The 13923-nt window shown below is 38.2% G+C and overlaps 1 protein-coding gene across 1 annotated transcript in view; it reads right to left on the reverse strand.

The window, feature by feature from the left end:
- axl (AXL receptor tyrosine kinase) overlaps positions 1–13333 on the reverse strand; it is a 46344-nt gene extending 33011 nt beyond the window's left edge. The window contains exons 1-6 of the mRNA XM_079388316.1: positions 12739–13333; positions 4943–5150; positions 3987–4087; positions 3631–3813; positions 968–1048; positions 75–190 (exon numbers count right to left, since the gene is read on the reverse strand). Of these exons, the coding sequence (XP_079244442.1) occupies positions 75–190; positions 968–1048; positions 3631–3813; positions 3987–4087; positions 4943–5150; positions 12739–12883 (834 nt within the window). The 5' untranslated portion in view covers positions 12884–13333. The remainder of the gene's footprint in view (positions 1–74; positions 191–967; positions 1049–3630; positions 3814–3986; positions 4088–4942; positions 5151–12738) is intronic.
- Between the last annotated feature and the right edge of the window lie 590 nt (positions 13334–13923).

The following is a 13923-nucleotide window of genomic DNA, read 5'->3' on the forward strand; positions in this document are numbered from 1 at the left end:
ATGATAATAAACACACACATATTGACACAGTCACTCATGCTGATGTTGATCTATTGAAAGATTTTGGCAGGTACCTGAACAATGCAGTGGCTGATGGGATAAATTCCTCCGAAGCCCATGAGCCAAGACAGACGGATACTTGAATTTGTGATTTCTTCAGCTTTAATGTCACGGGGCTGGGAAGGAAGAACTAGACAAAAAGACAAAAAGTATTTTTAGTTTTTACATAAACATTAACTGATAAAAATAGCTCAGCTCTATTTGTGTTTCCACACTTTGGCTACATTAAGACTGCAGCAAAAGATCAGAATAGTTTTTTTTGTTCTTATCTCATATGAGATTGCAGAATCAGCATGAAATCTGATCTTTTGTATTGGAGACAGTGGAGGAACAGTGAGCCGTTATGAGCTATACGAGCAGAGATTGAGTGCTTGTATCCTAAATAATTCAAATGTTTGATCTCTCTCCACTCATCTTCGTCTGGCTGAACAAGTAAACTGACTTCAGTGGCCTCTGTGTTTATGTCCATATGACGACCATAACCTTTTCACACTGGTATCTGATATCTGATACTGGCCATATTTAAAAAAACAACAACAATGTACTAGTTTTTTGTTTGTTTCTTTTTTAAATCGGCTATGAACAGTAAATCCCAACTGAGCAACAAATCCCAAAGTATACTGTCCACAGCCTGATTTGACCAAATTCTACAGCAGTGTTGCATACATTCCTCATGGAGAACCCTGCATATATTTCATATATATTTAGGAAAAATTGTTTATGCATATCAAAAAAAGAAAAAAACTTGAAAAAGAAAAAAATGTTTATGCCTATTACCCCATTAAAGGCTATAGTGCACTGAAAAACCATGAGCTGTAGACCCACGTTAGTCAATGTCTTGACAGACCACTTGTTAATGACCGGTGCAAACAGGGTCTTGGTCACTCACTTCGGACATCACACTCACCGGTCACAACACCTGTGCCAGACGACGCCACGCCTTTACGATTGTGTGCTTCACAGGAGAAAGAGCTGGTTTTATTCAAACCTGTTGAGGAGAAAAACACCAGGGTTGAGAAAACCAGTCCCAAAAAAAACTTGTGTTGTGTTTGAGTTTCAGAATCTGTTTGTGGATTTAAACATGCATTCATTTGGAGAATTAAAAAGAGCTGATTTGAAAATAACTACTTCTGCTTTCAGGAAAACACTGAAGACACACACACACACACACACACACACACTGCACATGCTGACATTCACAGAAACATGTCAAATGAAGGCTCTCTTTCTCACACACAGCATTCTTCACACTTTCAGTGAAAATAACTCATGTGTGTCATTGAGGAACACTGTGTGTCCATTGTTGAAAGGCCACAAAAGTTCAATATCAAGGGTCACCAGATCAAATTCTGATGGACAAGGGCTGAGTGCTGTCTGGTGTGTGTGTGTGTGTGTGTGTGTGTGTGTGTGAGAGAGAGAGAGAGAGAGAGAGAGAGAGAGAGAGTTCAACACAAGCCACATTCAGTTTCATCTCATTTATTTCCTTCCCTAAAAACACAGTCTGTCTTAGTTATCTGGAAGGGGAAACTAAAAAGCAAATATTTTTTTTAAATCAAACCCCTGACCATAAGTGCAAGCAGCAATAATAGCAAACAGCACTGAATGCTTTAGGGAGTTTTTAACATTCAGCTTGTGACGGCCAGTGTGTGTGTCTGTGTGTGTGTGTGTGTGTTAGGCTGCTGCAGCGGCAGAAGGAATGCTGTGGACGGAAAGAACTGCCATTTTAGTTTATGAAATTCTTCAATGAGTGTGAGTCAGTGTGTGTGTGTGTGTGTGTGTCTGTGTGCAAGCAGAAGTGTCTCATTCCAAAGATGTGAATACACCACTAATGGTCAGTTATCCATGATGAGTCAACGCCTCCCCTTTCTCTCCATCTCTCTCTCTCTCTCTCTCTACAGCTCAGTACAGCTGGAACAACAACACAGGCTGTATGTGGCACTCTGCTGTGGCAGGTTTTCAAAGGCCTCCTCCTCTTTCTCCTCATTTTTTCTTCCACTCTTTCTTCCTGTCAGGCCTTCCTCTCATCTCCTGCTGCTCTTTCACCAGTAAGCAAAGGCCAGCGTCTCAAAGGATCATTCCCGTTTGGAAAACATCCAGAGAGTCAGCTGCAGAGAGAGTGTGTGTGTGTGTGTGTGTGTGTGTGAGTGTGCATGTTTATGTGGTTTATGAGGACACAAATGTGTATAATGACATGGGTATGACAGAGGTATTACAATATGAAGGTGGTTTATGAGGACACTGCCTATGTCCCCGTAATTCAAAAGGCTTAAAAAACATACTAAATGGTGTTTTTTTGAAAATCTAAAAATGCACAAAGTCTCCTGTGAGGGCTAAGTTTAGGTGTAGGGTTGGTGTAGGGCAATAGCACACACAGTTTGTTCAGTATAAAAACCATTACACCTATGGAGAGTCCCCATAAACCACACAAACCAACATGTCACAAAAACCAACATGTGTGTGAGTGTGTGCACATTTTTGTGACAAATGAGGACATAAATTTGTATAATGACACAGGTATTACAAGGTGAAGGTGACTTTTCAGGACATTGCCCCATGTCCCCACTTTTCAAAACGCTGATAAATCATACAGAGTGAGGTTTTTTTTGGGAAAGTAGAAATGCACAGTCTCCAGTGAGGGCTACGTTTAGGTGTAGGGCAATAGCACATACAGTTTGTACAGTATTAAATCCATTACGTCTATGGGATGTCCCCACTTTACACAAAATCAAATATGTGTGTGTGTGTGGGGAGGGGGGGGGGGGTGTGACCAGTCTTAAAGAAAAAAAATGTCTTAAAGAGCCAGTCCAGAAAAAATGTCCAGAAGAAAAAATGTCTTAAAGAACCAGTCTTAAAGAAAAGATTGAGATGACTAACTTGTAGTACTAGTCTAAGCAGTTTATGGAACAGGCCTCTGGTTTCTAAATATGAATACAGGACAGGTTACGCACCAAAGCTTCATGCTCAGCATTAAAGCAATGTGAACAAACGCCTCTTAATGAGCAATATAGCAATGGTACTGATTACACTGGCAAATGCCACTAATAGGAGCTGCAAATAATTATGTATATTTTATGGCTTGACTGCCCATTTATTTAGTACTGAAGTGAGCTATTATGTGGAGCAATTACAAGTCATCACTGTCGGCCTGAAGCCTTGTGTCCATGTGTTTTGTTCGTCATGGCAGTAAGTGCATCGCATCACAGGTTACGCAGTATATGGTATCTCTTCAAAGTTTATGGTGAAATGGTCTTCAGATGCATAAACTATTATTCTTAAAGACATAGTGTTTCTTAAGTAAAGAAAATTCTGAACATATTAAAACACTTAATTTCATTGCACTTCATTTAAGTTTGTTTCAGGGTGAGGTTTGAGGATCCAATGGAGTTACGAGGTTTAGTCACAGGCTCCTTTTAGTACTATTTATTGGTTAAATATTTGTAAAACTCACAAATGTAAAGGGTGAACAATAACATTGATTTATGAAATATGGATATACAGGTATTTGTTGTTTAGAAGGAAATGTTGATAAAAACAACCCTAGCGTACAGTCATGTAGAGTGCGGTCAGTACCTGAGATGTGGAGGGTTGAGGGCGACAGGGATATCGGGTCATCCAGGTTATTGAGAGGAGCGCCGTCCTGAAGCCAGATGACCCGCACCGGATCAGGAGGACCGTGAGCCACACAGAACAGACTCAGCTCTTCGTTAGCCACGACTGACAGATGCTGCGGCTCCACAGAGAAATGAGGGAGACCTGGGGGAGACAGAAATATAATTAAATATATCATTAATGCACTATACAGGAGTCTACTGGTACAGTCTCGATCCAGCCCAGCCTCCCAGTCAGCAGTCAGGAGATCAAGTCACCATATGAATTTGTATTTTGGAAAAACGGAGTTTAAGTAAGACATTCAAAAAGTGAAATACCTTCTAGTTCAATGTATCCCTCAATGGATAAAATCTCCTCTTCACCAGAGGAAACCGCACACTGATAGGCGCCCATATCTGAGAGCTGTACCTCCTCTATCCTGTCAGCAGAAGGAGAATATATTAATATGAAACTGCAGGCACATTTCAATAGATTCGCTTGGAAGACACTTTTCTCCCGAGCGATATTCAGTGCTTTTAATGTTTCGGTTTCATCAGTGTGTGCGGTCATTGGGAATCAAACCCCTGACATATGCACTGCTAGTGGCATAGCAGTCAGCTTTACGTGTCTGTGGGCTGGGTTTGATCAGCGCTGGGGGTCACAGGCAATCCATTTTATAGATTTTCATTCACACTTTATTTTAAGATTCAATTCTTGCTATCAACAAACCATTAAATATATCTTTAGCCTCAATAAACTGATTAGCTGGTTATTAATAGTTAGTAAGGTAGTTGTTGAATTTAGGTATTGGGTACGGTTAGGGATGTATGTACTCATGTAGAATGTGCTTTATACATTTAGCAGGTGCTTTTAGCCAAAGCGACTTAGACTGCATTCAAGTTTTTACATTTTTATCAGCACTTGCTTTGCCTGGGAATCGAACCCATGATCTTGGCGTTGCTAGTGCCGTGCTCTACTATTTGAGCTACAGGAAAGCTACTGTTACTAAGTGTTACCGATTTTTCTAATAAAAATATAAAATATACATGCAAACCAATCATAGCGCTTGTATTTTGGAGTCTCAGCAAATTGTCAATGAGAAAAAGTGACATAAGCATACCTATCATACTACTTTGCATACAAATTCACGAGATATCATAATTCCGTACTTTAATTAGGCATTAAGGCAATAACGTAACATGGTAGCTTTCTGCAACGCTGATCATGGACGGTGGAAACAAAGAACAGTCCACTGAGAGGCAGAGTAAATGTCTAATTAAACAGGTATTCCTACTTGAGTTTACTAATAACCAGCCAGCCGTTCTCATCTTCGGGGAACTGCATCTGGTTGGTGTCGGCAAAGTCCAGCGGCTGTCCCTCCTTCAGCCAGAGCACATCCAGGGGCCCCTGGCCCTCGCTGTCCGCTCGCAGGACGCACTGGACAGCCACTGGCTTCCCAAGAGAGGAGGTCACGTTGCTAGGGCTCTCCACGAAATGTAACCCTACACAGTGCAGGAAAATCATGGGAAAACGATCAGGTTAAGAGTAAAGTCAAGTTGAGCACTTTAGCTTCCATAACCTCTGTTTGTTTTGAAGAGCAGTTGAATTAAACATATGACCCTGCAGCACAAAAGCAGTCATGAGTAGCACAGGTATATTTGTAGCAATAGACAACAATACATTGTATGGATCAAAATTATACATTTCTCTTTTATGACAAAAATCATTAGGATATTAAGATCATGTTCCGTGAAGATATTTAGTCAATTTCCTACCATAAATATATCAAAACTTCATTTTTGATTAGTAATATGCATTGCTAAGAACTTCATTTGAACAACTTTAAAGGAGATTTTCTCAATATTTAGATTTTTTTGCTCCCTCAGATTCCAGATTTTCTAATAGTTGTATCTCAGACAAATATTGTCCTATCATAACAAACCATACATCAATGGAAAGATTATTTATTCAGAATGCGTGGTACTTTGGTGCTGAATAAGTGCTCCAAACTACTACTACTACCATGGTACATGGCCACAAAATGTTGGTGTTTTTTGGCTTTATTTTTTTGGCATGTTATTTGCTGTAGTTTGAAGAGCTGGCATCATATTGGAGGGCTTCCTCATCTTTTCTGAAGATTAAAAATCATGTCTTTATAAAACTATATCAGTTCTGCATCAGCGTATCCCAACCCTGGTCCTTCTCTGACACATCCATTACTGGTTTCACCGATGAGCTGATGGGCTGAATCAGGTGTGATTGAGGACCACCCTGGTTCTTAGTAGTCTCTCGGAGTCCATCAATGCTATTTTCATCTTAAGATGCGGCTCAAGCCCTTCCATTTAAGTCTAAGTGAGTTTTTGCTCCCTTGTCTCGCAGTACGAGTAAACATCACATGAACTTATCAGTCAAACCTCATTTTCAATGCCATTGGGGCGGTGTAGCTTTGTGAAATGATTTTGTAGGGGAGGTATTCAAAAACACAAACAACCCTGCCTCGCATGGATTTTTTATGAGCGCAGGACGGTAGATTGGCTCTCTGTTCAACACTTTCTATTGGCTACATGCATCTTCATCTGCCTGGAGAACTGAAATGTTTTAAATTCCTGTGTGGACATGGAGCCGATAACAAGCTCTGCAGCTGAAGCTGGAGAGATACCAGAGGCATGTAATCCAGCATTAGGCCAGTTCCATGTAGCTTCGCTACGGATGACGCAACTCCTTCCGAATTCCTTCCTGCTTAACTCCAGTTTACGATTTTCTCAAGGCTTTCACAGGCTGACCTGACCCTTACCCTTTGACCCAATAAAGATTATTTCATCCAGTGTGACATGGCATCTGAAACACTTACAAACACAACTATTCCTCATCTACGTGAGACTGACTTTTGGAAAAGGCTCACCAAAAAAAAAAAAAAAAATACTTAGATTACACACTTAACAAATCCACTTAGTTTTAAGTTACAGAACTATTTTTTTAAAAAGAGTTTAACATTCCTTTCAGTCCATCCAAAGTGTGTTCAGATATGAATGGTACGAACAACATGTGGACACGGTCAGTCTTTCAGGGAAGGTTTAGGAGAACACACACGTACACATATGCAGAGACATGGGTCCCAAGTTGATATTTAAAATGAGGCCCACTAAATCCTCCTATCATGGATAGTTTATTCTTTATATTGGTACAGCACTAGCTCTACACTAGCTCTTTTAAACATCTCTCTTTTTATGATGGCCTGAAAGTGGGCGGTCAGCTCTGACCTGGTCTTTCTCTGCAGCTTCCCTTTGAATCTGAGTGTGTAAAGTCAACATAAAATGGTGCTTCAAACCCATTTTACCCTCCTAATTTGAAACTTTGTATTCAACAAGAAGAAACTTCTGCATTCTTGTCTACTCAACAAAAAGAAACAATCCAGCAAAAACTGCTTTTATTGTGAAAAGTGGCCTCTATATAACTTTTTATTTGCAATAAATAACTAAGAAATAAAGGTCCATTTTGATTTGAATGAATTTTACATAAGGTGTTTTTCCACCACACATATTTGCTTACGTTCGCATATACACTGAAACATGTAATACTGGTGTACTGACTGATTCTAAAACTATTTATTATTAATATTAATTATTATTATGTTTGAAATTTGTATATATCAAATGTGTACAAATCCTTATTTATGAATACTATTCTGCACTTTTTAGATGTCTCCCTAATCAAACACACCTGATTCAACTCATCAGCTCATTAGAAAAGTCTCCAAGACCTCGAATATGTTTGTCAGATAAGAGAGACGTCAATCACGTGCAGTGCAGGGGGTCTCCAGGACCAGGATTGGGAACCACTGCACTAGAGAGGACTGCGACTGCAACACATCAACCTTTGGACTCATTTTACTATCACTTCTGAGATTTTCACAATAAATTAAATATTGTTATTACTTTTGTTATGTTTTTCTTTATACTGTACATAAAAAAATAAAAATAAAAAAAGGTTAGGTTTTTGGTTAGGTTTAGAGGTAGGAGTGGGATAAGTATTTTATCCATAGAAATGGCTAAATTTGTCACAAAACGTCACAAGGTGTTTATTTTTAGATTTGAGTATAGGGTTAAGGGATCTAAAATGTATCTATAAAATTGTGAAAGTGCAACTATCAAATATCTTTGTAATGGAAAAGTTTGAGAAGAATATTTTAAGTTTCTTTAGCTGTAAACATGTAATGATGTTTACATTTGAGATGCTGTCAATAGGGCCATATTGTACATTTTTGCATCTATCCAAAGAACAAAAATGTACATTTTGTACCGATTTACACTGCCATTTGGGATCAGGAAAATTTTTAATGTTTTTTAATACTGCTAATCAAGGATGTATCTATTTGATCAAAAATACAGAAAAAACGGTTATTTTGTGAAATATTATTGCAATTTAAAATAACAGTTTTCTATTTTAATGTAATGTATTTCTGTGATGCAGTGCTGTATTTTCAGCATCATTACTCCAGTCTTCAGTCAGTGTCACATGATCCTTCAGAAATCATTCTAATATGCTGATTAATAATCAATATTGGGGGGGACCTGTGATATTTTTTTTAGGATTCTCTGATTAATAAAAAGTTAAAAAGAACAGCATTTATTTAAAAAATAAATTTTGTGAAATTGTTGTATATTGTGTTACAATATGCAATGCTATTCAAAAGTCTGAGGTCAGTACATTTTTTCTTACTTTCTTTTTCAGGAGGTATGCGTTAAATGAATAAAAAGTCATAGTAAAGACTTATATTGTTAGAACATATTTATATTTTGAACAAATGCTGCTCTTTTTAACTTTGTATTCATCAAAGAATCAAAGAAAAAAGTATCACATGTTCCAAAAAACAATATGAAGCAGCAGAACAGTTTCAACACTCATAATAAATCTGCATATTAGAATGATTTCTGAAGATCATGTGACACTCAAGACTGGAGTAATGATGCTGAAAATACAGCTGCAGATCACAGAAATACATTATATTTTGTAAAATAGGAAACCTATATTAGAATTGCAATAAGATTTCACAATATTACTGTTTTTTTCTGTATTTTTAATTGAATAAATACAGCCTTGAGCAGAAGAGACTCTCCTAAAAACATTACAAATCTTACTGATCCCAAACTTTTGAGCGGCAGTGTATGTTACATAGTAATACCTATGAATAAAGAATGAGAGCAGGCTGTCCTCATTAACGTTATCTTGTAAGATGTTGTAAAATGTTATAGTGTCAATAATCATCAGTAAAAATCGACTACTAACCAGCAGGAAAAGCAGCCCCGCAAACATCCCTCCCCATTATCATTACCATTATCACCAGACTAACTCAAATCACAACTATTGTTCCAGCCTCCAAAGACAGATTCACAAATAACCTGTCTGATTTATCTCAACTGCTCTGTGTACCCATAAATACACATGAACTAGACGAAATAACTAGCAACATGGGCACTATCTTCTCTAATACATTAGAAGCTGTTGCCCCCCTCAAATTGAAAAAGGTTAGAGAAAAACGTACTGCGCCATGGTACAACAGTTATACCCATTCTCTCAAGAAAGAAACTCGTAATCTTGAGCGCTAATGGAGAAAAACTAACTTGGAAGTTTTTAGAATTGCGTGGAGAAACAGTATGTCCAGCTATAGACAGGCTCTAAAAGCTGCAGGGTAGAGCATATCCACAAACTCATAGATAATAACCAAAACAATCCAAGGCTCTTATTTAGCACAGTGGCTAGACTAACAAATAAACAGACACCACCCGATCTAAATATTCCCTCACAGTTTAATAGTAATGACTTTATGAATTTCTTTACTGATAAAATAGATAACATCAGAAATACAATATCAAATGTAGATTCTACTGCGTCTAGTATTTCAGCTTCATTCATCGCACCCAAAGAAAAACTGCAGTGCTTTACAACTATAGGACAGGAAGAGCTAAATAAACTTATCAGTGCATCTAAACCAACAACATGTTTATTAGATCCTGTACCCACTAAACTACTGAAAGAGTTGTTACCTGTAGCAGAAGAACCGCTTCTCAATATTATTAACTCATCGTTATCTTTAGGTCACGTCCCAAAACCATTCAAGCTGGCGGTTATTAAGCCTCTTATTAAGAAACCACAACTAGATTATAATGAACTGGCAAATTACAGACCCATTTCAAATCTTCCGTTTATGTCAAAAACTTTAGAAAAAGTTGTGTCTGCTTAATTGTGCTCCTTCTTGCAAAAAAATGATCTCTATGAAGAATTTCAGTCAGGTTTCAGGCCTCACCATAGCACAGAAACTGCACTTGTTAAAATTACAAATGACTTGCTTCTTGCTTCAGATCAAGGCTGCATCTCATTGCTAGTATTACTTGATCTTAGTGCTGCGTTTGACACTATAGACCATGATATACTCATAGATCGATTACAAAACTATACTGGTATTCAAGGGCAGGCTTTAAGATGGTTTAGATCCTACCTGTCCGATCGCTACCACTTTGTTCATTTAAATGGGGAGTCATCTCAATTATCACCAGTAAAGTATGGAGTACCACAAGGATCTGACCTAGGTCCTCTGCTATTTTCAATATACATGTTGCCTCTTGGTAATATTATTAGAAAATATAGGATTAGTTTTCATTTTTATGCAGATGATACTCAACTATATATCTCAACAAGACCAGATGAAACTTCTAAACTAAGATAATAGATTGTGTTAAAAATGTAAAAGATTGGATGACCAATAATATCCTCTTATTAAATTCAGATAAGACAGAGATATTACTTATTGGACCAAAAAACAGTACACAGATTCTCTTGGATTACAATTTACAACTAGATGGATGCACTGTTACATCCTCTAAAGTCAAAAATCTGGGTGTTATATTAGACAGCAACTTCATGGGAACATGGGAAAATCATATTTCCCATGTTACAAAAACAGCATTCTTCCATCTTAGAAACATTGCCAAGCTTCGAAGCATGCTCCCTGTTTCTGATGCAGAAAAGCTAGTTCATGCATTCGTGACCTCTAGACTGGACTATTGTAATGCACTGCTAGCTGGTTGTCCTGCATCTTCAATAAACAAGCTACAGATAGTCCAAAATGCAGCGGCTAGAGTTCTTACCAGGTCAAGAAAATATGATCATATTACCCCAATTTTACAGTCTCTGCACTGGCTACCTATTAAGTATCATTTACAAATTATTATTACTTGCCTATAAGGCCCTAAATGGTTTAGCTCCTGCGTATCTAACTCGTCTTCTACCACGCTACAATCCAACCCGCTCCCTAAGGTCGCAAAACTCTGGACTTTTGGTAGTACCTAGGATAGCAAAGTCCACTAAAGGAGGTAGAGCTTTTTCACATTTGGCTCGCAAACTCTGGAATAGCCTTCCTGATAACGTTCGGGGTTCAGACACACTCTCTCTGTTTAAATCTAGATTAAAGACACATCTCTTTAGCCAAGCATTCACATAATGCATCTTATAATCTTGTACTGCAGTTATATCTGATCAAATGTACATTATTATTATTCTTTAGCTTGGGTTGAACAAATCATTTTTGCTTCGATGGAACAGCAGCTACGCTAATTATGTCTCTATTTGTTTCTCTGTTGATTAACATCCCGTGGTAACTAGGAATGACAGAAGCTTCAGTCTGGATCCAACCCTTAAATGATCTGAGATGACCGAACACCTGAGAAAAGATGATGCCAACCCCTCAGAGGACCTCAGAGGATGCCAACGCTCAGACAACATACAGAATTACCACATTTTGCCATAAGTTAAATATATTAAGGTTCTGCAATATATAAATATATTGTGGAAATTTAAGTTCCTGTAGAGCTACTTTGCAACGATTTGTATCATAAAAAGCGCTATACAAATAAACTTGAACTTGAACTCTTCCTTTCTCCTTTATGATTTCACTTCTCCACCAATCTCAGTCTCCTCCTGTGTCTTTTTATTCATTTCTTTTAAACTGATCCCCTCATCTGTCCCTTTGCCCCAAACTCAATCCATCATTTCCCCTGTCTGGTTCAGAATGGCCCCCGAGCCACATTCCTTCTGAATCCCGGCATCCACGCTGCATGTTTAGGCTGCCCGTCTTCAGAGTCTGAGATCTCCGATGTGAGAGTCTGATAAGTGTCCAGTCTGCCAGACATCACATCACGCCTCGAGTCTTCGCTCAGTTTCACATCACAGACAAATGTAAAGACTGTCAGTTTGTGTCTGGTAAACACTTAAAGCCATTATCTTGTGCAAGACAATGTAGATGGAAAATATGAACGACTCCTCTTTTATGATGCAATGTGGTTACTAGAGTGTTCTGGTTGGTTGCTAAGGTCTTGCAGTGTTATTGTTAGGGCATTGATAGGGTGTTATTCTAAGATAAAATAAGATTTTCTTGTCTCCAGATATATCCCAGGCCCCTCCTTCAATGTAGTTTTTTTTTCTTTTTTTTCCCATCTGTCAGGTGAAAACAGTAAGTCCCATTGTTTTGAAAAGTAATAGCACACACAGCTCTCCTCAACCAGCTAAAGTGTGGCATGGATAGAGACATGGGGATAAATATGTTCAGAGTGAACTACATTGTCAAGTGTCTTTTACTAGTTGTTACTGTCTGCCCCAAAATTAGATGCACTGACGATAAATAATATCCAAAAGAAGCTTATACAGTGGACCGAAGGTTTTTGGACACTTTAGCTTTTCTCAGAAATACATGCATTTATCTGAATGCAATTATTTACACTTATTTTGGTGCCAGGGTCATTTTAGTGAATAAAAAGTTCACACAGCAGAATATCCACTATCATATTTAACTATGTTCATCTAGCAAAACTGATCTTCATTTTAACACTATATTTATTGTTTTATAATTTCAAGCATAACATTTTTGTACATTTTTGAAACTTTATTGTGTGAAATACGTTGCTTGCGAAGTAATAATTATCTAATACAATGACTATATTATTATATATTAGATTATATTATTTGACTATAATCAGTCATGGTGAAAGCTCTGAATTACACAGGTTGTGATTATAAATGATGAGGTATATCTCTCACCTGAGAGCAGCTCCGCGGAGCCGTGGCGCAGCAGTGTCGCGAGAACCAGAGCGAGCAAGCTCGAGCCGCTCATTGTTGCGCTCCGGTTCGAGCTCCGCTTCGGTGTCGGTGTCGTGTGTGAATCAGAGATGGATCGCATCATCATCGCATCGCTCCAGCGCTTATGACTGCGCTTCAACTTTCCACAGATGAGCGATTCTTCTTGAGCAAAAACAGACTCTTTCGCAAAAAAAGTTTCAAATAGCAGCTGTCAAGTTGTCGCCACAATGATCATCTGCTGAAATCTGTTTCCAACAGCAGCGTCAGCAGTTAATTCTTCCTTTCTTCTTTTTAAAATACCGTTCCTCCTTCTTTCAGCTCAAAACTTCTGAGTATAATCCTGAACGTGAAGAAGGCTGCTGAAGCGCCTAAAAGCGCTGCAGTTTCCCAGCCAGAGTTGGGTTATTTTTGGAATCACGACGCGTATTTTTATGTCTGAATTTCCTTTTGCCTCCAAAACTGCTCTCCCACCAGGACGCCTTTATTCCCCCTTCAGACAAACTGTGCATTCCTCCACTCAACTTTTGTCCATTCTGTCTTTCTCCTCCCCTCCTGCGCGCCTCCCTCTCGGAGCTGCACACACAACAACCTCCTTCACCTAGTACTAGTAGACTTAACTAACCCTACTGACCTGTGGCACCGACACCCACAACATGCTTTCTTTACATTTCACTCAAATTGTCTAAGGATGAGTCGTTTGGCTTAAAAGTTGGCTTGAAAAAAATGGCTTGAAAAAAGTTTGCTGAGAGAACTTGTCGGTGAAAGAAAAGCCCTATTTTTTTTCTTCCAGTATCCCAGGATGCACCTGACTGAATGTGAAATGTGCAGAGCTGGTGTCTAGGCAAATCATCTGTGTAAGTCCTATATTTCCACACGTGCTATTTCTTAGCTTTAATTATTATTAAAATCTAAACTTGTAACTGGCAGAGCATTTCTGTGCAAATTCTGAGAGAATGTTCCTAAAAATAATTAGTAACTTTTTCAAAGTGTGTTTTATTCTAATTAATTGCATTTCATTTAATTGTAAATTCATCAGGATTTTGTCCCATTTTCTATTTCTATTGATGTAAATAAAGGCCTTTGGTATTTAAATTAGAATCACATAAAGGTTTTGAAGGTGAGATATTTTCATAAATGATATTAATT

Source organism: Barbus barbus, assembly GCF_936440315.1.
Source record: "Barbus barbus genome assembly, chromosome: 31".
Classification (NCBI taxonomy): domain Eukaryota; kingdom Metazoa; phylum Chordata; class Actinopteri; order Cypriniformes; family Cyprinidae; genus Barbus; species Barbus barbus.